Here is a 25,556-nt window from a genome sequence, read left to right on the forward strand (position 1 = left end):
AATAGCATAGATATCAAATTGCATATATATCAACATATGTGTAACTCCATCTATTGAAAAAAAACCCGCATTAGTAACTGGTATATCTAGTATCTTAAGGTCAAATACACCTGTGAAAAATAAGTCACATAATAAATTTAAATGTATTTTCATAGTGTCCAAAAACCCCAAACCAAGTACTTCAGAATGATCCCTAATTTGGTAGCAGGCCCCAGGTTCACTAGAAGCTACCAGAAAGAGAAGGCCCAAATATTAGCACTGCTATCTATTCCCATCTCTGGATTCACATCTTCCATCCTTCCACATAATTCATCTCATTAGAGGAGAAAGGTTGGCAAAAAGAAAAACCCTAGGGTTTATGGTTGGCACTGGGAAGTAGTTTTAAATAAGCAATAGGTTTTTTCCCTTCTTGACGTGGAAGAACAAAGAATCTAAGCCTGTTTCTTCCCATCATTTCTTACGGTTTCGATAACTGAAAGTAAAAACATACACATGAATGAGGCTAAAAAGGCATTCTGGTAGAGCTTTCTCTGAAAACCCATCTAGCTCCAGCACAAGATAATCTCAGCTGGCTTTTGGCTATATGGTTTCTTAACCTCCACAAGTCACGTAGCAAAAAGGAAGTCCTGCCACTGGCAGAATGTGTTCATGAGATAAAGCAGACCTAAAACCTTCACAAGCAATCTATATTATATGAAAGAAAAGGTAGACTGCCTGATTAGTACTAAAGGCACAGAACTTTGCAGAGTGTAATGGAGAGTGATATAATTAGTAAATACTCTTGAATAATAATTAAAAAAATGTTCTGAGCCAAAATAATATTAAAGAAAATAAATGCTTTGACATTTTCATAATATCAAATATAATAGTTTCATAAATAGCCCAGGAGGAGTAAAAAAAAAAAAAAAAGGGGGGACGGAGGGATCGAGAATATAAGCAACTGAGGAGAAATAAAGAATATCACATATTTTAGGGAAGAAAATTCAATTTTTGGTCCTTGAGATTATTTGATGATCTATAATATCTAAAAGAGTACCAGTAAAATAAATTAAATTGAGAGAAATAAAATAATTTTTATCTAAGCAAAAATTAGCATCTGTTACTGCACATGAAATGGTTCTAGCCTAAGGTGTTTTACATTTAGGGCAAATTTTTAAAAAACTGAATACACAATTAGTATTACTAGTTTAGCAAACAAACTTTCTATTTTAGAACCTTATATCTACTCTACCAGCCCAATCACTGCAATTTTCTCCTCTCATTTTTCTTAATTCACTCTTCCCATCTCATTTCCCAAAAAGAAATGTCACAATGTCTTCCACTTTTTAAATGAACAGCTTTAAGTTCACTAAAGTGATTACGACATTCACAGGAATGATATCATAGTTTAAGTCAAAATTTAAACAGACCTACATATTTCATACTAAAGTCTTTTGGAATTCATTATGGTAAGACATAGAGAGTTCTGAGAAGTTGCCAAGAAAGACAAGTAACACAACTGAAAAATAATAGTAAAAACTAAATTACTCAGCACTTCATTAACAATCTTTAAAAGTTGCATATTACATAATGACTTTTCTTTTATTTATACTTCGCTGGATTTTGTCATCTAATTTCTGAGCTTTCTAATTTTAATTTATATTGGTTTTTGACAGGTAACATTGGTGTTTCACTGCTGATAGTGAATTTTAAAATGGAGGTTTTGATCTGTTCTGTTATTTTTCTAGGAAGCTTCCTATGAAAGGCATTACTCTGTTCATCATTGTTTGTTTTTTCTTTATAAAATTTTTTTCTTCAGCTCTACTCAGGTATAATTCACAAATAAAATTGAAAGATACTGAGGTGTATGTAGTGATAAGATATACATATAAATTGTGAAAGGATTCCCCCACCTAGTTAAACATCATATCTCACAATTTTTTTTTGTTTTGTTTGGTGTTTAAGTTCAACTCTCTTAACAAACTTCAATTACTAGTATATATAATGCAGTTAATCAACTATAATCACAATGTTATACAGGGGTGGGCAAAAGTAGGTTATAATAATAAATAATACAATAATTCATAAATAATACAAGAATAAACTCTATTTCGTGTATTCACAACTATAAATCTACTTTTGCCCTCCCCTGTACATACGTATTTTTAAAAATGTTAATATGTCTTTACTGATTTTAGAGAAAGAAGAGGGAAGGAGGGATCAAGAGAGAAACATCAATTGGCTGTCCCTATAATAAGCACCCTGACTGGGGATCAAATCCACAACCCCAGTATGTGCCCTGTCCTGGAATCGAACCAGCGACCCCTTCAGTGCAAGGGATGATGCTCAACCAAGTCACACCAGCCAGGGATGACCACACCTGTATTAAAAATTTAATTCCATTAAATCCTCAGATCTTTTTCATTTTATAGCTAAAAGTTTAAACCATTTTACCAATCTCTATTTCCCCTACATCCTAGCCCTTGACAACCAGTTTTCTTCTGTTTCTATGAGTTTGACCTTACTTTTCTGTTGGGATTCCATATACTTGATTCCATATAATGTTTGCCTTTCTCTGACTCATTTTTACTGAGCATAATTTCATCAAGTCCCATGTCCTTCCTTCTGATGGCTGAATAATATTCCATTAATGTATATATACACCACAATTTATCCACTCATGTACTGACAGATAGACACTTAAGTTGTTTCTATGTAGTATTGGCTATTGTGAATAATGCTGTTATGAACATGAGAGAGCAGATATTTCCTAAATTTCTGTTCTCACTTCCTTTGGATATATAACCAGAAGAGGGATTACAGGATTATACAGTAGTAATATTTTTTATTTTTTTGAGGAGCCTCCAAACTGTTTTATATACTGTATGTACCAATATAAAATCCCACCAACAGGGCAAAAGGTTTTCCTTTCACCACATCCTCACCAATGTTTATCTCTTGTCTTTTTGATGATGGAAATTATGACAGGTGTGAGATAACTCACTGTGGTTTTGATTTGCATTTCCCTGATGATTAGTGGTGTTAAGCACCTTTTCACTTATCTGTTGGCTGAATATAGGTCTTCCTTTAAAAAAAAAAAAATCTTAGTTCCTCTGCCCATTTTTTAATAACATAGTTTATATTTCTTACTATTGAGTTGTATGAATTCTTTATATATTTTGGATATTAGCACCTTATCAAATATACAATTTACAAATATTTTCTCCCATTCCACAGGTTGCCTTTTCATTTTGTTGGTTACCTTTGCTGTGCTAAAGCTTTTTAATCTGATGTCATACCAGTTGTTTATTTTCATTTTTATTGCCTTGCTTTTGATGTCAAATCCAAAAAAATTATTGCCAATACCAATTCAAGAAGCTTTTTCCCTGTTTTCTTCTAAAAGTTTTAGGATTTCAGGCCTTAAATTTAAGTATTTAACCCATTTGAGTTTTGGATCCAGTTTCATTCGTTTGCATGTGGCTGCCCAATTTTCCAAACATGTATTGAAGAGACTATCCTTTCTCTATTGTATATTCTTGGCTTATTTTTTATAAATTAAAATTAAGCATATATGCATGTGTTTATTTCTGGACTCTCTATTTTGTTTAATTGATCTATCTGTTTTTATATCAATACCATAATGTTTTAACAGTAACAGCTTTGAAATATACTTTGGAATTATGAAGTACTAGAGGCCCAGTGCATGATTGAATCATGCACGTGTAAGGTCCCCTACACACTTTCGCTTGCGATCGCGGGGGAACTGGGTGCCTGTCTGCTGGTGCACCAGGCCTTTCAGAAGCCTCCAGCTCGGCGGAGGCTTCCAAAAGGCCTGGTGCCGGAGCAGACAGGCACCCAGCTCCCCCGCTTTTGATGGTCCACGGCGGGACGTGAGCTCGCTGCCCCAGAAGCCCCTTCTGTTCCGTAGCACAGCCATGGCACAAACGCTGGCCAAATCGGCTACCCCGGCCACCCCGAGTCCCGCCCCCTGCGCCTCCCGCTGGCCCAATCATGGGCGTAGCGGAGTGATGGTAATTTACATATTACCATTTTATTAGGTCGGATGGTGCCCCCAACTTTGTTCTTCTTTATCAAGATTGCTTTGACTATTTAGGGTATTTTGTGGTTCCATACAAAATTTAGGGTTGTTTGTTCTATTTCTGTGAAGAATACCATTAGAATTTTTTTTTTTAACCATTAGAATTTTAATAGGTTTCTGTTTTTTATTACCTTACCATGAGGCTTACAAAAGAAATCTATCCCAGCAGGGATGAGCAAAGACAGAGCAGTCAGAATCGCCCATCTCTCAAGTTATTCCTGAAAGAAGCCTATTTGCCTACTTTAAAAGCTGCCATCTAATGCTCAGTCTTCTATTTTAGTAGATATCTACAGGATGACTTGTAATCCTTCTGGTAGACCAAAAAGCTGGCAGACACATCCTCCATCCTAGCTTACTCCAAACCTCTAGTATCTCCACAGATTCAGCTTGTACACATATCTAGTACCCCAGCTTTTTGTCCATAGTGCCCAAGTGATGAGGCCCTGGACAGCCTGCCTCTGAAAGCCAATAAGACTAACATCCACAAGTCCCTCAGGACTGTAGCAAGTAATGAAGCAGTTCTTAGTGGGTGTAGAAGCAACCCCTTCTGCAGCTATATGTCCATGTCTAACATAGAGGAGCAGGTAAAAAGCCCATCTCCAAATTTCTCCCTGGAAGGCCCTTGCTATATACTTTTGCCACTGCTGCCTGGGAGTCCAGCTTCCAATCAGCTTTCATTGAGGCTGCTAACCTCCACTTTGAAATGCATAACCAATATTGGCACAACCTCAACTACTGGGAGCCAGCCACTAAAAACAAAGAAGGTAGTTTGGACAATTACAAAAGTCTGAGAGACAACCAAGAGCTTAGGCCAGGCTGATTGATAAGGTTCATTTCCTAAACAAGATGACTCTGTCAAGACTGGGAGAGGTGTGTTTTATCTAATGTGCAGAAACCAGAGTCAAAGAAAATGAAGAAACAAGGAAATATATTCAAAGAAAAACAAAACTTCAGAAACAAACAATGAAACAGAGGTCCATTAAAATTGAGCATATATGCATGTATTTATTTCTGGACTCTCTTGATACTTGATAAAAGATTTCAAAATAACAGCCATAAAGATGTTCACTGAGGTCAGGAGAACAATGCATGAACAAAGTGAAAATTTCAAGAAAGAGATAAAATAAATAAGAAAGTATCATACAGAAAGATCACAGAGCTGAAGAATACAATAACTGATCTGAAAACTTCAAATAGAAGGGTACAAAAGCACAACAGATCAAATGTAAGGAAGGATCAGCAAACTCAAAGTCAAGGCAATGAAAGTCACCAAATCAGAGAGGCTAAAGAAAATAGGTGAAGATAGCCCAAGGGCCTTATGGGACACCATAAAGTGGACTCTAACTTGCAAGATAAGGGTCCCAGAAGGAGAGGCTAGAGAGCAAGTGGCAGAAATATTAATGGAAGAAAATAGCTAAACATTTTCCTAACCTGGAAGAAAAAAATAGACATCCAGAAAGTTCCAAAAACTATTAATCCAAAAGATCACACACCAAAACACATTATAATTAAACTAGAGGCCCAGTGCAGGGATTCATTCACCAGTGGGGTCCCTCGGCCTGGCCTGCTGGATCGGGCCGAAACCAGCTCTCCAACATCCCCCGAGGGGTCCCAGATTGCGAGAGGGCACAGGCCAGGCCGAAGGACCCCTCCGGTGCACAATCCGGGGTCAGGGAGGGATGCAGGAGGTTGGCCAGCCAGGGAGGGCTCCAGGGCATGTCCAGCCATCTTGCTCAGTCTGGATTGGCTGGACCCCAGCAGCAAACTAACCTACCAGTCTGGTCTGCCCCCTGGTGGTCAGTGCACATCATAGCGACTGGTCAATCAGTCGACTGTCTGCCCCCTGATGGTCAGTGCACCTCATAGCGAGCAGTTTAGTGGCCTTAGCATATCATTAGCATATTATGCTTTGACTGGACACTTAGTATATTAAGCTTTTATTAAATAGGATTGTCCAAAGTTAAAGAGACTCTTTAAATCAGCAAGAAAAAAACAACTTATTTCACACAAGGGAACCCCCACAAAGCTATCAACAGAGTTTTTAGCAGAAATGTTATAGACCAGGAGAGAGTGGAGCAATATAATCAAAGTGCTAAAAGATAAAAACTGCCAAACAAAAATACAGTAAGTACTTATTTAACATCTCTGATAGGTTTTGTGACTTCAAGTGAAATGACATCTAATGAAACAAATTTTACCACAGGCTAGGTGACATAAACAAAAGTTAAGTTCCTATGGTATCTCATCAATGTTATAATGAAACCACATTGAAATTATTCAAGGACATGCTGTACTCTACACAGCAAGCAAAAGCTAAAAAGAGTTCATCACAATTCGATCAGCCTTACAAGAAACATTAAAGGAACTTCTTGAAGCTGAAACAAAAGAACACTAATTAGTAACAGAAAAACATATAAAAATTTAAATTTCACTGGTAAAGACAAATATATGGTTAAATTCAGAATACTCTAATGTTGGAATAGTGGTGGGTAAATGTGTTAAAAGACAAAAGTAGTAAAAAATAAGTACAATGTTATCGTTAAAGAATACGCAAGGTATAACATCAGAAACATTAATGTGGGGGGAGAGTAAAAGCATAGAACTTAAGTATGCATTCAAAGTTAAGTTGTTATTAGCTTAAAATACTGCTATAAGATGTTCCTTACAATAACCTTAAGTGGGACTTAATCTTGATACTTTTGTTTCTCATGTTTATGTAAAATTAGTTTTCCTGAACTTTTATAAAAAAGTGGTGGTCAAGGTAGTTTTTCTCACTTCACAGGATTCAGTCTTCTGTTGCTTTCATGTAATATTAAAGACAATGGTAGCTTCCTTTCTGAGATCTCCAGCTATTCCTCTATCTTTCCTTTCCCTTTCGTGCCTTTTAATTTCCCCTAGTCTTCTCAATTTTGATGATACTATTCTATTCTATTTTGTTTCCACTCAGTGTGGTATCCTGCTCTGGTAGAGAACTCTAGCAGGTCCATTTCAAGAATTCTTTGGAGCCAAACTGCTCTATCCTTTCCTGTCTTTACCATGGAAACACTGTACTTGCCTGATATTAGAGTGGGCAACCCCCACCCTCTCATTTCAGCTGCTGCTCTTAATATAGTCCACCACATTGTCTAGTAAATCATTGAGGCTATTTTGGAGGTCTCCTGCTTTTAAGTTCAATGAAACACCCTATATAATGCACCCTCCCCCCACTTATTCTTGCACAGATAGTAATACTATGGAGGTCTGCAGCTATTAGTGGTCTGCTCTTCCTTACTTGCTTTTATTTCTGGATGCTTGACGTTAATTTATGATATGTTTTCGGATTTGCTATCTAGTTTCATTGGTTTTTGTATGGGTATCTGAAGGGAGTCAAGAAAACTATGACATGGCCACATTCAACTCCTAGTGCCCCTCTCAAAGCCAAATGTTAAGTTAAAACACAACAATCCTATATAACAAAGAAGTAATATGCAAATTAACCCTCACACCCTCACAAGATGGCTGCCTAAGACCAGGCCGGCAGGGGGTTTAGTGAGGGACGACCGAACGACTGAACAAGCAGGCTGTGTGGGGAGACCAGGCCAGCAGGGGGGTTAGTGAGAGATGACCAAATGACTAAACAAGCAGGCTGCGTGGGGCGACCAGGCCGGCAGGGGGGTGAGGGACAACCAAACAACTGAACAGCAGGCTGCGTAGGGGACCAGGCCAGCAGAGGGGTTAGTGAGGGATGACCAAATGACTGAACAGCAGGCTGCGTGGGGCAATCAGGCCGGCGAGGGGGGGGGGGGGGCATGAGCAGCTACCAGGCCAGCAAGGGGGTCAGTTGGGAACGACCAGGCTGGCAGGGGGGGCAGTAAGAGGCGACCAGGCTGGCGGAGGGGGCCAATTAGGGGCAACCAGGCTGACAGGAGAGGTGCAGTTGGGGGTGACCAGGCCAGCAGGGGGGGCAGTTAGGGGCGACCAGGCAGGCAGGCAGGCAGGCAAGTGATTAGGAGCCAGTGGTCCAGGATTGTGAGAGGGATGTCCGGCCCCGAGGGGTCCCGGATAGGAGAGGGTGCAGGCTGGGCAGAGGAGACACCCCCCCTGGCCGTGCACGAATTTCATGCACCGGGCCTCTAGTTATCTATATATATAAAAGCCCAGCGACCAGAACGACCGGAATGACCGGTGGCTATGACACGCACTGCGGCAGCCAACCGGCCTGATCCGGGCCCTGATTGCCCCCACCCCAGGCCGGCCCGGGATGGCCCAGCCCAGCCCCCAATTGGCCCCCAACACTACTATCAGGGGCGGGCTGGCTGGCCAACAGCCCCTTCCCCTGGCTGGCCCCGACCCCGATTGCCCCCTTGCGACCCCAATCAGGGCAGGCCAGCCGGACCCCACCTGTGCACAAATTCGTGCACCGGGCCTCTAGTGTTTTTATATTCATCATATACTTATTACTTTTTTAACATTTATTTCCAACTAGAGGCCCTGTGCACGAATTCATGCACCAGTGGGGTCCCTCAGCCTGGCCTGTGGGATCAGGCCGAAACCAGCTCTCCAACATCCCCCGAGGGGTCCCAGATTGCGAGAGGGCGCAGGCCAGGCCAAGGGACCCCACCGGTGCACAATCGGGGCCGGGGAGGGACGCGGGAGGTTGGCCAGCCGGAGAGGGCCCATGGGAGGGCTCCAGGGCATGTCCGGCCCATCTCGCTCAGTCTGGATTGGCCGGGCCCCAGCAGCAAGCTAACCTACCAGTCTGAGCATCTGCCCCCTGGTGGTCAGTGCACGTCATAGTGACTGGTCGACTGTCTGCTCCCTGGTGGTCAGAGCATGTCATAGCGAGCAATTGAGCGGCCTTAGCATATCAACAGCATATTACACTTTGATTGGTTGAACGGCCAATCGGACGACCGGACACTTAGCATATTAGGCTTTTATTATATAGGATTGTGGTTTTTTTGTGTGTGTTTTTTTGTTGTTTTTTTTTTAAGAGTGACTTTTTATTTATTTTTATTTATTTATTTATTTTTAATATATATTTTGTTGATTTTTTACAGAGAGGAAGGGAGAGGGATAGAGAGTTAGAAACATCGATGAGAAACATCGATCAGCTGCCTCCTGCACACCTCCCACCGGGGATGTGCCTGCAACCAAGGTACATGCCCTTGACCGGAATCGAACCTGGGACCCTTCAGTCCACAGGCCGACGCTCTATCCACTGAGCCAAACCGGTTTCGGCTATAGGATTGTTTTTAAACCACCTTGGCGTATGTTATTTCATTCATTTTTTTTTAAACAAGGCAAAAAATACTCTAATTCCATGACTATAAAAACATTATCTTAATAAATTATTTGGGGGGGGGGTAATGGTAAGATATGTACACATATAATACCTTAATAAAAAAATGGGGGAAAAAATAAAAATAAAAATATAAAAAAATAAAAAATAAATTATTTAAATCTTTCCTGGTTTTCAATACTTTTAAATGCTTCTTGATTCATCATTCAGATAACTTACAAATGCTTACTCTGAAAAATTCTTTCAACTCTACCTAAGGCTCTCTAAATTTTTGTTGGAGTCTTAGAATGAGACCATTAGAAACCTAAATAATCATTCAAACACAAGAACGTAAATAGGAAGTGTTATAAAAATCTGAACATGAAAAAAATAAAATAAAATCTGAACATGATCAGCCTGGCTGGCATGGCTCAGTGGTTGAGTGTCAACTTACAAACCAGGAGGTCACAGTTCAATTCCTGTCAGGGCACTTGCCAGGGTTGTAGGCTCAATCACCAGTGTGGAACATGCAGGAGGCAGCCAATCAATGATTCTCTCTCATCACTGATGTTCCGATCTCTCCCTATCTCTTCCTCTCTGAAACCAATAAAAATATATTTTTTTAAAAATCTGAACATGATCAGAGTAGAAATTCCATGTTTATGTATTATAACTGTTTTCCTTGATTACTGGGTGTAGTACATATGCACTAGATTTTCTCCTAGTCCACAAGTCAGCAAACTACAGCCCACTGATGCACTATATGTGTTGAAAATAAAGTCTTGCTGGAACATAGCCATGCCCACTCCCTTATTTACTAACTAGCCCTTATAGAAAAAGTTTATTTACCACTGTCCAATATGGAAATTTACCAAATGAGCTTCCATATGCAGTTCCTAGGGGGCCTATGGGTAATTCTGAGTAGGATGACTCTGTTGTACTGGGTGTCTAGCACATTGCAAAATGTTTAGCATGCCCCCTGGGAGCTACAATGCTAGCAGCACTCCCAGGCCTCGTGTTAATCAAAATTCCCCATCCATTTCCAAACACTCTTGGAGAGAGCAGTGCTATCTCTGGTTGAGAACTACTGTAGAAGTAAATTACCTCAGAGTAAAGAAGGAGAAAATATCTACACTAATAAAAGAGAAAGATGCAAATTGACCACACCTTTGTGACACCCACCAGCCAATCAGGAGTGAGTAGGCAAATTAACCCAACAAATGTGGTGGGTTAATTTGCATATGCAGGCGCTGGGCGGGGTGGGGGGATGGGACGCAGGTGTTACATACTGCCACAGCCACTCAAGCACTGTGGGACAGTGGGGCCGGAGCAGAAAGAGGCGGCTCCGGGTCTGGAGCGGAAAGGTGGTGCCGGCAGCCAGGGAAAGGAAGGCCCATTCTTGCATGAATCTTCATGCCTCGGGCTTCTAGTAGTTCATAAATTCAAATGCTACCAACAGATGAGAAATACAGTGACCTTTTGAGAGCAAACTAAAAGTACATTATTCTTCCTCTTTGACACTTAGCAAAAAATACACTAATTTCTTCTTAATAAAGTTAGGCTTTATAATTTAATGACTATATCAAGACATGGTGTTTAATTAAAGGTTAAAAGTAAATTTATAAGGCAATCTTACCGATTTGTTCCATCCAGATTTGATTTGTGAATGAAATTAAGTTTTGCATCTGCCCAATAAAGCTTTCGTTCCTCATAATCCAAAGTCAATCCATTTGGCCAGTAAATTTCAGTGTTTATTATAACGAAGCGACTTGAACCATCCATTCCAGCACGCTCTATCTTTGGTACTTCTCCCCAGTCTGTCCAGTATATGAATCTAAAAATCACATAAACAATAAACCCATGACATAAGCAGGTTCACAGCAAAGTATTTCATAATTATAACTATTAGATAAAGAAAACTCAAAACACTCAAATTAAAACACCAGAAATTATCAAAATTTTAATAATCTACTTGGTAATAATTGATTGAGGCAAGCATAATAAAGGATGCAAAAAACATTTGATCAAAGTTTACTGGGGAAAAAATAATGTTTCCACTATCTTAATATATCTCCCCACATTACTTATTAATGACAAAGGGGAAAAGGATAACTTTAGAGAAAATAAGCTTGGTGGGCACCACCTTAACCACATCACTTAAGTTAACATCATTAATAAGAGAACAAACTGGCATTATATAGGTGATGCACTGGAAAAGTCATACCATCTTTTATATAGATCTCTTACATAGTATTCCTGCCCCAAAATGCACAGCCTGAACAAATTTATGAAAATAACAGAGAAACTAATTGAGGAACATTCTGAAAAAACAATATCAAGTCATAAAAGTCAAAGAAAGGCTGAGGAATCATTAAAGGATATTAAAGGAAAAAAAAGAAAAATGGTAACTACATTATTAAGTGCATGATTCTAAATCGGTTGAGGAAATGCTATAAAGACACTATTGGGAAACCTAAAAAATCTGATGGACTATCAAATTATATCATAGAAATTTACTAAAGTTAATTTCATATATATGATCATTGTACTATGGTTAGAGTATACAAAATTTCATTGTGCTATTTTTGCTTCTATAGATGTGAATATTTTTCAAAAAACATGGAGTCTGGCCCATGTGGCTTAGTGGTAGAGTGTCTCACCGAAAGGTCACGCGTTTGATTCCTGGTCAAGGGCATGTACCTGGGTTGCAGATTCGTTTCCCGGCTCCAGTTGGGGTGCCTGTGGAAGGCAACCAATCGACCTGTCTCTCTCACATTGATGTTTCACTCTCTCTCTCTCTCCCTCCTTCTCTCTACTCTTTCAAAATTCAATGGAAAAAATATCATCAGGTGAGAATTCACAAAGAAAAAAAAAAAAGGAAATCTTAATAGTCTCATTCCAGAGGGGAAAAACATTTGCCCTTGATTTAAAGACAAAACTCTTAATATGTTATATTTCAATCAAAAGCATTTTTTTAAAAGTTAAATGAGGTACTATGAACTAGACATGAAGTACTCAATAAATGTGTTTAAATGCAACTGAAATTCAGGTATAACTTTTACTCAAAAAATAGGTGAGCCCAGCTGGCGTGACTCAGTGGTAAGCATCAACCTATGAACCAGGAGGTCATGGTTCGATTTCCAGTCAGGGCACATGCCCAGGTTGCAGGCTTGATCCCCAATGCGGCAGATCAATGATTCTCTCTCATCATTGATGTTTCTATCTCTCTCTCCCTCTCTTAAATCAATAAAAATATATTTTTTTTAACCTTTTGCACTCGGATGTCGAGTGTGACTCAACACGGTTAGCATCAGTAGCAGTAATCGAGAAAAAAGCAAGCGAGTGCAAAGGGTTAAAAGGTGGAGCCCTAGCCAGTTTGGCTCAGTTGATAGAGCATCAGCCTGGGACTAAAGGGTCCCAGGTTCGATTCCGGCCAAGGACACATGCCTGGGTTGCGGGCTCAATCCCCAGTAGGGGGTGTGCAGGAGGCAGCCAATCAATGATTCTCTCTCATCATTGATGCTTCTATCTCTCTATCCCTCTCCCTTCCTCTCTAAAATCAATAAAAATATATTTTAATAAAATAGGTGGAATGATAATACTGGAATGATTCTATTTATGCATACTGGTATTTCATTTGAAGTGTTTACTCAAATGATAGGAAGAGAATATCAGGTGGGGAATAAACATACTTTCTAACTACAAGGTATAATGCTAACAGCTTTCCACATTATCTCACTTAAGCCTTATAGCAACATTATGAAATAATAGAGGCCCAGTGCATGAAATACGTGCACTTGGGTGGGGGGTGCCTCAGCCCGGCCTGCGCCCTAACGCAGGCCGGGACCCCTCGGGGGATGTCCACCTGCTGACTTAAGCCCGATCCCATAGCGGGCCTAAACTGGCAGTCAGACATCCCTCTAAGTCAGCAGTCGGACATCCCTTTCACAGTCTAGGACATCCTCGCTCCTTACCACCCATCTGCTCGCTGCTCCTTACTGCTCAGCTTGCTGCTCCTTAGCACTGCTGCGGAGGCAGGAGAGGCTCCCGCCACCGCCGCTGCGCTCACCAGCCGTGAACCCGGCTTCTGACTGAGCAGCGCACTCCCCCCGTGGGAGCGCACTGACCACCAGGGGGCAGCTCCTGCGTTCAGCATCTGCCCCCTGGTGGTCAGTGCACATCATAGCGACCAGTCGTTAGGCTGTAACCATTGCTTAGGCTTTTATTACATAGATTAGAGGCCCGGTGCATGAAATTCGTGCATGGGGGGGAGGGGTGCTCCCCTCAGCCCAGCCAGCACCCTCTCCAATCCAGGACCCCTCAGGGGATGTCCAATTGCTGGTCTAGACTGTCAATAGGATATCCCTCTCACAATCCTGGACCGCTGGCTCCTAATCGCTCACCTGCCTGCCTGCCTGGTCGCCCCTAACTGCCCCCCGCTGCCGGACAGGTTGCTCCCAACTGCCCCCACCCTGCCGACCTGGTTGTGCCTAACTGCCCCCCCCACCTGGTCACCCCTAACTGCCCCCCTGCTGGCCTGGTCACCCCAACTGCCCCCCCGCTGGCCTAGTCGCCCCTCACTGCCCTCCTGCAAGCCTAATTGCTCCCAACTGCCCCCCCTGCCAGCCTGATTGCCCCCAACTGCACCCCCCACTGGCCTGGTCACCCTCAACTGCCCCCCCTGCCAGCCTGGTCGTCCCTCACGGCCCCCCCACCAGCCTGGTCACCCCACGCAGCCTGCTTGTTCAGTAGTTTGGTCGTCCCTCACTAACCCCCCTGCCGGCCTGGTCACCCCACACAGCCTGCTTGTTCAATTATTTGGTCGTCCCTCACTAACCCCCCTGCTGGCCTGGTCACCCCACGCAGCCTGCTTGTTCCATCGTTTGGTCGTCCCTCACTAACCTCCCTGCTGGCCTGGTCACCCCACGCAGCCTGCTTGCTCAGTCATTTGGTCATCCCTCGGGCAGGCCCTGGGTGGCTGGGCAGCCACCATCCAAGGCTTGCCTGCGCCTCGGGCCGGCCCTGGGCAGCAGGGGGGCTAAGGGGACTGGGTGTCACCATCTTGTGGCTGTGGGTGCCACCATCTTTGAGGGCGTGGCAGTCAATTAGCATATTCCCTCTTTATTAGATAGGACTAGAGGCCCAGTGCATGGATTCGTGCACTGGTGGGGTCCCTCGACCTGGCCTGAAGACATCTCCCAAAGGGTCCCAGATTGCAAGAGGGTGCAGGCCAGGCCGAGGGACCCCACCGGTGCATGATCGGGGCTGGGGAGGGACTGTGGAAAGGCTCCAGGGCGTGTCCGGTCCGTGTCACCCAGTCCTGATCAGGGCTGGCCAGCCAGAGAGGGACCACGGGAGGTTGGCCAGGCAGGAAGGGACTGAGGGAGGGCTCCAGGGCATCTTGCCCAGTCTCTATTGGCTGGACCCCAGCAGCAAGCTAACCTACCAGTTGGAGCATCTGCTCCCTGGTGGTCAGTGTGCGTCATAGCTACCGGTCGAACAATCGAATGGTCGCTTAGGCTTTTATATATATAAACTAGAGGCCCGGTGCCCAAATTCGTGCATGGGTGGGGTCTGGTTGGCCCGCCCTGATAGGGGCTGATCGGGCTGGGCAGGCTGGGGGGAAGGGCCTCGGGCAGTTGGCCGGCCAGCCCCACCCCCTGGTCAAACTCCCAGTTGAACTCCCGGTCAAACTGGTTGAGGGGACAATTTGCATATTAGCCTTTTATTATATAGGATATAGATTATCACCATCACCATTATTTCAGATTTTTAAAAACTCAGAAAAGTTAGAACACTGCTCAAAGTCACACAGCTAATAAATACAGAACAGAAATTCAAATCTGTATGCCTCAGATTCCAACACTTATGTCACAGAGCCTTGATTTGTAAAGGCAAAGTGCTCCCTAAATGAATGTGATGATTAGTTAATGTCCAGAATGAGGGGAGGGGGAATTAGATTCATGTAAGATAAAACTATGTAAAAGGCAATTTTAGACTCTGTTAGAATTTCTGTTTTTTATTCTTAGAGCAATATAAAGACTTATAAAATTGGAGGTGAAATTACTAGCTTGCAGGGAGGGGGAGGCGGCTGGCTGCAGTATGAAGACTGCAGACCACTAAAAAGAACAGAAACGCCAGAGCTCCCAAAATGGCTCTGCAAGGAGCTCAGCAAATCCTCTCCCCTAAAACTAATGAAAAAATAGGAAAATATTATCAAAAAGAACTAAAGTCTCTGAGAATTGATCAAAGGACATACATCAAAACAAGAAGCATTTATTCAAGAAAATCTACCAAATCACAGTGAGAAATGTTGTATTTCAGCTAGAGGTTACTAGCATCAGCATCCATGGTACTGCTGAGTTTGTGGCACATAAGTTTTACTACGAGCAGACACAACAGGCCAAAAAGATTGGCAGTTAACTGGCCTTAAAAGACTGCCTTTATTTGGAGAACTTAATGGAATATTGTCAAAAACAAGAGTGCTCTCTCTCAGTGGCAAACAATCCCAGCAATAGTGGTCGGGAAAGACAACAAAATGACACACCAGACAGAAATTTAATAGGGAGATCCTTGGTGGTCAGGAAGGCTATTGCATGCACAAGGCTGCTTCTGCTCAAGAGACATTAGAGAGATCAACCGCTGAATGTAGGACAAATTTTAAAATTCCTAAAATTTGAAAACATTCCCCAAACCACAAACAGATTCAAAGAAAAATGATGAAACAATTATTGGCTCAAGGCATTTAGGAACAACCTCTAATCAATCATTAGCAGACCACTAAAATATAGTGCCCAAGGATAATTCCTAGAAAGACAGGCATAAAAAAAATTTTTTTAAAGAAAAAAGCTGTAGCCCTTCAGTAAGAGAAAAATGTCCTTCAAATATTTTCTTTGAAATTCCAAATTGTAGCCTTCCTTCTCTTCTACAGCATTGCTGGAGAAGCAGTCTCTAAAGTAATTTTCTTGTTTTGGTTTGGGTGAGTTCTTTTTGTGTGTGTTGTGTGTTGTTTTTTTGGTGGGTTGTTTTTTTTTTTTTGCTGGCCTTTACTAAGTCTAATAAACTTTTAGGGTGGGGGGGTGAGGTCGAGCAGTGATTTCAAAAGCAGACATTGAGAGGAAAACACATTCAAAAGAATTAGTTGAAGCAAGTCATTAAACAAATTAAAAAAATAGCAAAGCAACAAGCCAGGGAGGGCTCAGAATCCATATATACTATAAGGACATCAATTACCTGTCTGAAGGTATTTACCTCAAAATCTCCACTGCAACTGAAACAAGGACATTAGGGTCTGGGTTTTGCCACTCTGACAAACCAAGAAAAGGACGAGGTGGAGATGCAAGAGAAGGAAGCAAAGGTGGCAACAGCAGTAACAAGGACCACAAGCAATCCATTCCCGTGAAGTTGAGGGCAATAATAACACCTAATACAGTTTTAATTAGTTCATCCTTCTTTAATCCATATGCTTTTACAAAAAAGCACTGGCAGCAGTTTTAGGACTACCTGTTGCCTCAAGTCATTGAGAGAGTACAAACAGTGATGAATATACCACCTTACATTTGTGCCCTCACAGTCCCAGGTCAGTGAGGGAACCACCACCACCAACAATAACCAACAGATGTAGAGTGTTGTTCCGGACTACAGATTCCAAGTCTGGTTCTTCTACCATTTAAGAAATTCTATGCCGACACCGGTTTGGCTCAGTGGATAGAGCGTCAGCCTGCGGACTCAAGGGTCCCAGGTTCGATTCTGGTCAAGGGCGTGTACCTTGGTTGCGGGCACATCCCCAGTAGTGGGTGTGCAAGAGGCAGCTGATGGATGTTTCTCTCTCATCGATGTTTCTAACTCTCTATCCCTCTCTCTTCCTCTCTGTAAAAAATCAATAAAATATATTAAATAAAAAAAAGAAATTCTATGAGTAACCCAATATAAGCTTTCAAGATATTTTTTCTGTTTAAATTAGAGGAATTTTTATTGCTTAAAACTATGAACACTCACACATTTTAGATAGAAACAGCAGACCAAAGCATTACTTTAAAAGTTTTAAAATAAGTCACTTCAACTCTTTTGTTCCAGCAATGCCTCATATTTTAAAACTCCTGCCACCCCCACCATCTTACAAATGGCATGTTTCAAAAGTCTCATAGCTCTTCCCTCAATCTACTGTGACTCCTTCTCATTAAGGGCCAATGTCAACATTCATGAGAACGACTGGTAGAAAAATGTCTGGCATATCACATCCTGAATTGCCATCTAGACACTTAAAGAGTATCTTGATAAAAACTGATATAAAGGAAACAATTTGTGACAGATTTGATATTTAGGTCACCATAAACATGAAACAAAGACGTGTAAAAGAACGAAAAATCACTAAACTGTCTGCTTCATCCACATCATTATAATTTAAAAACGCAATAATCATCAATACATAATGACCATGAGATAATGGGTTCTTAAATACTCAGAAACTAGAATTGTACATGTAATTAACAGTTATGCTATGGTCTGAATGCTTATCCCTCCAAAACTTATATGTTAAAATCATAACTCCCAAGGTGATGGTATAAGCAGGTGTGATCTCTTGAGTGATTAGCTCATGAGGTTGGAGCCCTTATAAATGGGATTAGTGCCCTTAAAAAAGGGCCCAAGAAAGCTTCCTTGCCCTTTCTACCGTGTGAGGTCACAGTAAAAAACAAACAAGAAAACAGCTATCTAGGAAGCAGGCCCTCACCAAACAACAAATCTGCCAACACCTTGATCTTTGCAACCTCCATAATTGTGAGAAATAAATGTCTGTTGTTTATAAGCTACCAGTTATAATTTTTTTATAGAAATCCAAACAAATACAAGTTATCTTTAGTACAATGTTTCTAGATTGTTTACATCCTTCCTTATACAAATAAACTACTACTACTACTAATAATAATAATAATAATAATAGTGGTAGTAATACCACCACCACCAACAGCAGCAGCAGCATGAAATACCTAAAGCATAAATTTTCAACCCTGGCAGCATTTGAGAATGACCTAGGAAACTCATTAAAATATCAATAACTTGGTTTCTTGTATCAGAGATTCTCATTAAATTGGTCAGGCATCAATATTGTCTAAATTTCTCTAAAAAAATTCTAATGCACTCAGACAGGGTTTAGAACCAGTAAAAAGAAATCTGCAAGCACCTATTTATCCTTAGCACTCAGTTTCTGTACAAGTGGTGTTAATGTGTTTAACTCATTAACCAGTTGACCATAAATATTAATAAATAATTAGCCCAGGTGGCACATTCAGTACGTAAATTGTGAAAAACTATGTAAGGGAGTGAAGCACCAAATAAATTTCATCCACATAACAGCCTTTCATATATTCTTCAAACATTTTCAGTTTGACAAATGGGATTTTAAAAGTTCACAATTACTGCTTAAATTTTACTAAGTAGAAATACACAGAGATCTGTGAGAATAAAAATGAATTTTCAGATTTCTTCTACAACTTTTCAAGCTCTTTATATCCAATTCTTTATAGAAGGGCACCCCTCAATTATGATTTTAATTTGTTAATCCATTCAATATGTTATACACAACAGTCTCATTTTACTTATAAGACATGAATATATAGCATATTACAATATCCTTTAAAATCTTTGGTCTGCATGATGTATACATGTGAGTAGCTAGCTGCTCATTTTATTGTACTCTAGCAATGAGCCTCTAGTGAGGTTGGGAGGGCCTCTCGGGTGTTTTGTTTTTCCAAGAGTTGCTCTGAAGGTGTCTAGCACTATCTAAAGTACTTTTTTTATTCTAGTAAAAAAAATTTACCATCTTACCATTTAACCACTGTTTCTACCTCTCAGGAAAAGAGCACAGTGTACAGGCAAGAGTATGTATAGCTGCTACAATTTTCTTCCCCTGCAACTTTAGAAGTATTGGCAATAACTTCCCTGTGAATAATTCTTTAACTAGTAAGAATCCCACTACATATTTAGATAAATGATATTTTCAAAAGATACATAATCCAGATGGTATGGCCAGGCCTATATTATAGTCAATAAAAATAAAAACTACTGAATTGCATAAAAATATATATATATTTTTTATCTGCAGTTTAGAAAATGTTAACAAAATGATAAAAGAGGGATTACATTAGATTACCTAGGAATTTTCATCAAAATATATACAGCACAAAGAGTATACATATACAGTTGACAGTTAAACACATGGATTTATACTGAGCAGGTTCACTTGTATTCATCTTTTTTTTTTTTTTTTCAAAAAAATATATAGGAACATTTTTTAGAGATTTGCAACAATTTGAAAAACACACACACACAAATCACATAGCCTAGAAATATTAAAAACCTTAAGGAAATGTTAGCTATGTCAACACTACATAAAATATATGTAGACACTAGTCTATATTATCATTTACTGCCATAAAACATGCACAAATCTATTCTAAAAAGTTAACATTTATCAAAACTCACAGACACAGCACAGTACCATTGACAATCAAGAAAAGTGTAAGTAAAATGTAAAAGATGCAGTATTAAATCATAAGTACATAAAATTAATTGTAGTTCTTGTACTACTGTAATAATTTCTTAGTCACCTCCTACTGTAATTGTGGTAAACTCGCATGCTGTGTTAAGTATCATCTCTGTGTGAGCAGTTCATCTCTAGTAAATTGTGTATCATAGTAAAAAGTGATTTCTTGCGGTTCTCGAATACTTTTTCATCATGTTTAGTGCAATACTATAAAACCTTGACCATACCATGGGACCCATACAAAATGCCACTAGTGATGCTGGAAATGTTCCCTAAAAGCAAAGAAAAGTCTTGGCATTACAAGAAAAGTTTGAATTGCTTGATGTGTACTGCAGATTGCGGTTGCCTCTCAGTCATTTCAAGATAAAGGAGTCCAGCGTTAAGAACCGTTGTAAAAAAATACCATTTATGAAGCCATTCCTGCAGGTATGCCATCAAGCGCAAAACCTTTTTACCTCATATTGAAAATGCAGGCTTTATTTGGGCGCAGGATTGCTATAAGAAAAGCATATCTATAAACTCCAAGATGATTGGAGAAAAAGTGAAGTCATTATATGGCAATTTAAAGCAAAATGAAGATGAAGGATCTAAAGCTGGAGAATTCAATGCCTGCAAAGGATATATATATATATATATATATATATATATATATATATATATATATATATATATATGGTTTAATAATTTTAGAAAGAGGTTTGGCTTAAAAAAATGTCAATGTAACAGGAGAAGCAGCTTCTGCCAATCAAGAGGCAGGAGACAAGTTCCCAGATGCCATTAAAAAAATCATTGAGGAGAAAGTTTATCTGCCTGAACAGGTTTTTACTGCAGACAAAAGTACCCTATTATGGGGGGGGGGGGGGGGAGGGAGGAGAATGCCATAAAGAACATTTATTAGTAAGAAAGAGAAGCAAGCACCAGGATTTAAGACTGGAAGGGATAGACTACGTATTATGTTTTGTGCAAATGCAATCAGGTTTATGATCAGATTGCCCTTATCTATCAAGCTCCTAAACCCTGAGCTTTGAAAGAAAAAGATAAATACCAGCTGCAAGTCTTTTTTTTTTAATGAGTACGAGACATTATTATTATTATTATTATTATTATTATTATTATTTAGTACAAGACTTGAATAGGCATTTCACAGAAGAGGAATGACCAATAAACATTTTTTTAAAAAGCTCAACTGCCGGACCGGCGTGGCTCAGTTGTTGAGCATCAACCTATGAACCAGGAGATCACGGTTCGATTCCCAGTCAGGATACATGCCTGGGTTGTGGGCTCAATCCCGTGTGGGGTGTGCAGAAGGTAGCTGATCGATGACTCTCTTTCATCATGGATGTTTCTTTCTCTCTCTCCCTCTCCTTTCCTCTCTGAAATCAAGTGTACAACAAGAAGGCCTAGACAATAAAAACTCTTACTCTGAAATGGTTCCATTGATGCTTCGTCCCTGAAGTCAGGAAGTACCTTACCAGTAAAAAGACTGCTTTTTAAAGTTCTTTTGATATTGGACAATCCCCCTGACCACCTAGAACCCCGTGAGTTCAACATCAAAGGCATCAAAGTGCTCTACTTGCCCCCAAACACAATATCTTTAATTCAACCTCTAGATGGTAAGGACTTTTAGGACTCGTTACACACAGCACTCTATGGAAAGGACTGTCAACATTATGGAAAAGAACCCGGATAGATAGAACATCATGAAAGTCTGAAAGGATTACACCACTGAAGATGCCATCTTTATTATAGAAAAAAGTGTAAAAGACATCAAGCCTCAAACAATAAATTCCTGCTGGAGAAAACTGTGTCCAGATGTTGTACATGACTTCACAGGATTCCCAACAGAGCCAATCAAGGAAATCATGAAAGAGATTGTGGATCGGACAAAGAAAAAAAAGAGGGGGAGGGGTGTGAAGTGTTTCAAGATATGGATCTTGGAAAAATTCAAGAGCTAACAGACACCACAGTAGCGGAACTAACAGAAGACGACTTGAAGATGAGTCCTTCCAAATCAGTTCCAGACTAAGAAGATGTAGAAGTAGCAGTGCCAGAAAACAAATTGACATTAGACAATCTGGCAGAAAGACTTTGATTATTCAAGACTACTTTTTTTAACTGCTTTTCTGAAATGGACCCTTCTATAATATGGGCGTTGAAACTAAAGCAAACAGTGGAAGGACTGGTACCATACAGGAACATTTTAAAGAAATGAAAAAGCAAAACTGTCTGACAGAAAGTATGATGTATGATGTACTTTCGTAGGGTTACACCAAATGTGATGCCTCTCCTATCTTCCCTTCTACCTCTGAACAGTAATACCAACCCCTCTTCTTCCTCCTCCTCCTCAGCCTACTCAATGTGAAGATAATGAGGGTGAAGACCTTTATGATGATCCACTTCCATGTAAATAGTAAATAAACATCATGCTGTACAGTTAATATACTTACTTGTTGTGTATGTATGTGAGTGTCTTCATGTGAAAATCCAATAACTGTAGACAAGAACTGTTTGAGACGTTTTGTATCATCATCATCATCATTGCCTAAGTATTCACTGTTTAGAACATCAGGTACAAGACGTGTATTGCAGTGGATAGCCAATCCTTACATAGGCATAAGGTGAGTGATACTTCATATCAAATTAATAATGTGTTAGTTTTCCTACTGTTTTAGAACTTTGCTTTCAAATAATTATATTACATTACAGTATGCCTCTCTCATAATTGGTACATCACAGATACATGGTTTTATAAAGATGTAACAATGCTTCCAATGCTGAATGTGACTGTGAAAGTGCCATGAAAATTTTATTACAATTTACTCTTTAGTGTATATGCTAAGATACCATGAAGCAATGATACTACCATAAAGCAATCATTTTGCTGCTTCTTCATTATCAATGCATGAATCATTATACCTGTAAATAAATATGAATCTTTTTCACATTACCTTTTTATTTTTTATGTCTAATGTTAGTAATACATAAAATATATATAGTGTTTTGTACAATATAAGATGTAGGTACTGACAGACGATTTATCTTGTAAACAGACAACATAAACCTACAGTATCGATAAATACAGTACTGTACATGTATTTTCCTCATGGTTTTCTTAATATTTTCTTTTCTCTAGCTTACTTTACTGTGAGAATATAGTATATAATATGTAGAACATACATAATATGTGTTAATCAACTGTTTATATTATCAGTAAGGCTTCCAGTCAATAGCAGGCTATTAGTACTTAGGTTTGAGGGGGGAGGGGGTTCGTAAGTTATATGTGGATTTTCAACTGCATGGGTGTCAACAATCCTAACCCCTGCAGTGTCCAAAAGTCAACTGTAGTCACTATGACAATATGTTACTTTGACACTGATCAATTTGCATCTACCCTTGGCTATGCTCAACTAAATGTGAAAGAAATCACAAAACTAATGTGTTTTTTAAAATAATTATGAACTTTTTGTTTTTTTCTCTTTAACTAGGTCCAGTCAAGTAAGAGATTAATATTTTAAAAGCTGCCATGCCTTAAACAAAACTGTATTACTCAAAAAACAATAGATAATTCTGAATTTTCACCAAGGAGAAATGATGTCTCAACACTCCTAAAAATAAAAGCCATCACTTATCCTCTTTTTCAAATCCATATAAATCAGCAACAGAAAAAAGTGTGCAGTCTTACTCAGACACCCACAGTAGACAGACACGCCCCAAAACCAACTCTCTTTGCATATGTGTGTCAGGAGAAGGGGTCATTAAGATTGTTTGTCAAAATTACTGGCTCAGTTTCTGCCTGAGACTCCAAGAATCACAGTAAAATAGATCTTCATTCTTCTAATAATTGTGCTAATTTTACAGCTACCTGGATGCTATCTAGGGTCAAAAGGCAATAAGTTACCTTCAATTTCACATTGGGATCATACACATCAGAAGAATAAACTTCAAGGTAACCACAGAAAAAAACAAACAAAAAAGTGATTTAGAACTAAAAATAAATAAACCTAGCAAAAATAATAACAACTTTACTCCCCAAAATTTAACAGAGACACAAACTATGAAAATTCACACATGAATAGACAATTTGAATAGTCCTTTACCTATTAAAGAAATTAAACTCATAATTTAAAAACCTTACAATAAAGGAAACTCAAGGTTTAGATGGCTAAATTGGTAAATTCCACTAAATATTTCAAGACTAACTAATACCAATTCTACATAAATTCTTCCAAAAAACAGAATAGGAAAGAGCAATAAATGTCCAATGAATTTTATGAAGCATTACCTTGATTCCAAAATCTGAAAATGACATTTCAAGAGGGAAAAAAAACACACAAAAACAACCCTATAAACCAGTATCTTTCATGAACACAAATGCAAAAGCCTTAATGTTATTAGCAATTCAAATCCAACAATATATAAAAAGGTGAATACAGCATGACTAAGTGGGGCTAAGCCGAGAAATGCAAAGCAGGTTCAATGAAATTCACCATAGCCGTGGTTGGCAAACTGCGGCTCGCGAGCCACATGCGGCTCTTTGGCCCCTTGAGTGTGGCTCTTCCACAAAATACCACGGCCTGGGCAAGTCTATTTTGAAGAAGTGGCGTTAGAAGAAATTGAAGTTTAAAAAATTTGGCTCCCAAAAGAAATTTCAATCGTTGTACCGTTGATATTTGGCTCTGTTGACTAATGAGTTTGCCAACCACTGCCTTCCCCTGCCGGCCTGATCTCGCCCCCAATGGCCCTCCCCTGCTGGCCTGATCTCGCCACCAACTACCCTCCTCTGCTGGCCAATTCTTCTTTAAGCAACAGGCTAAAGAAGAAAAACTATGTATCATTCTCAATAGATACAGGAAGGCATTAGAAAAAACCACCACCATCCTAATAGATATAAAAGCCCAGGGTCGTAATGACCGATCACAACCAAAGGCTGACCAACATGGAGGTCCTTCAGTCAGTGCTGGGTTGCCATGGCGACCCAGCACTGACTCCCCAGGGGGCTGAGATCCAGAGAGAGAGGCAGGATCTGATCCGCAGCCTCAGTGGCAGCTTTTGATCAGTACTTGCCTCTCTCTTTCTCTCCCTCTTTCCTTTCAGGCCTCACCAGCAGCTGGGCCTTTCTTTCTCTCCTGGCCTCCGCGGGGGCTGCTGTTCAGCCCCGCCTCTCTGATCAGGCCCGGAGATAGGCCCGGAGATGCTGACTGGCATAGAAACTGACCAATCAGAACCAAATGTGGGTGCTGTGGGAAGGCAATGGCTGCCTAGGAGGCAGAGCTTCTGACGCTGACTGACATAGAAACCAACCAATCAGAACCAAATCTGGGTGCTGTGGGGAGCCAATGGCTGCTTAGGAGGCAGAGCTTTTGACGCTGACTGGAATAGAAACAGACCAATCAGAACCAAATTGGCCAGCAGAGGAGGGCAGTTGGTGGCGAGATCAGGCCAGCAAGGGAGGGCCACTGGGGGCGAGATCAGGCCGACAGGGGAAGGCAATTGGGGGCAACCAGGCAGGCAGGAGAGGGCAGCTGGTGGCGAGATCAGGCCAGCAGGGGAGGGCCATTGGAGGCGAGATCAGGCCAGCAGGGGGAGGGCAGTTAGGGGTGATCAGGCTGGCAAGGCAGAGGCAGTTAGGAGCCAGCGGTCCCAGATTGCAAGAGGGATGTCCCCAATTGGAGAGG

The 25,556-nt window shown here is 40.5% G+C and overlaps 1 protein-coding gene across 2 annotated transcripts in view; it reads right to left on the minus strand.

The window, feature by feature from the left end:
* The window catches only part of LRP6 (LDL receptor related protein 6), a 142,290-nt gene that overhangs the window by 74,485 nt on the left and 42,249 nt on the right, over nucleotides 1-25,556 (minus strand). For both annotated transcript variants that reach the window (XM_079775881.1, XM_079775880.1), the window contains exon 3: nucleotides 10,975-11,172. In XM_079775881.1, the coding sequence (XP_079632007.1) occupies nucleotides 10,975-11,172 (198 nt within the window). The remainder of the gene's footprint in view (nucleotides 1-10,974; nucleotides 11,173-25,556) is intronic.

Source organism: Cnephaeus nilssonii (assembly GCF_951640355.1).
Source record: "Cnephaeus nilssonii genome assembly, chromosome: 6".
Lineage (NCBI taxonomy): Eukaryota > Metazoa > Chordata > Mammalia > Chiroptera > Vespertilionidae > Cnephaeus > Cnephaeus nilssonii.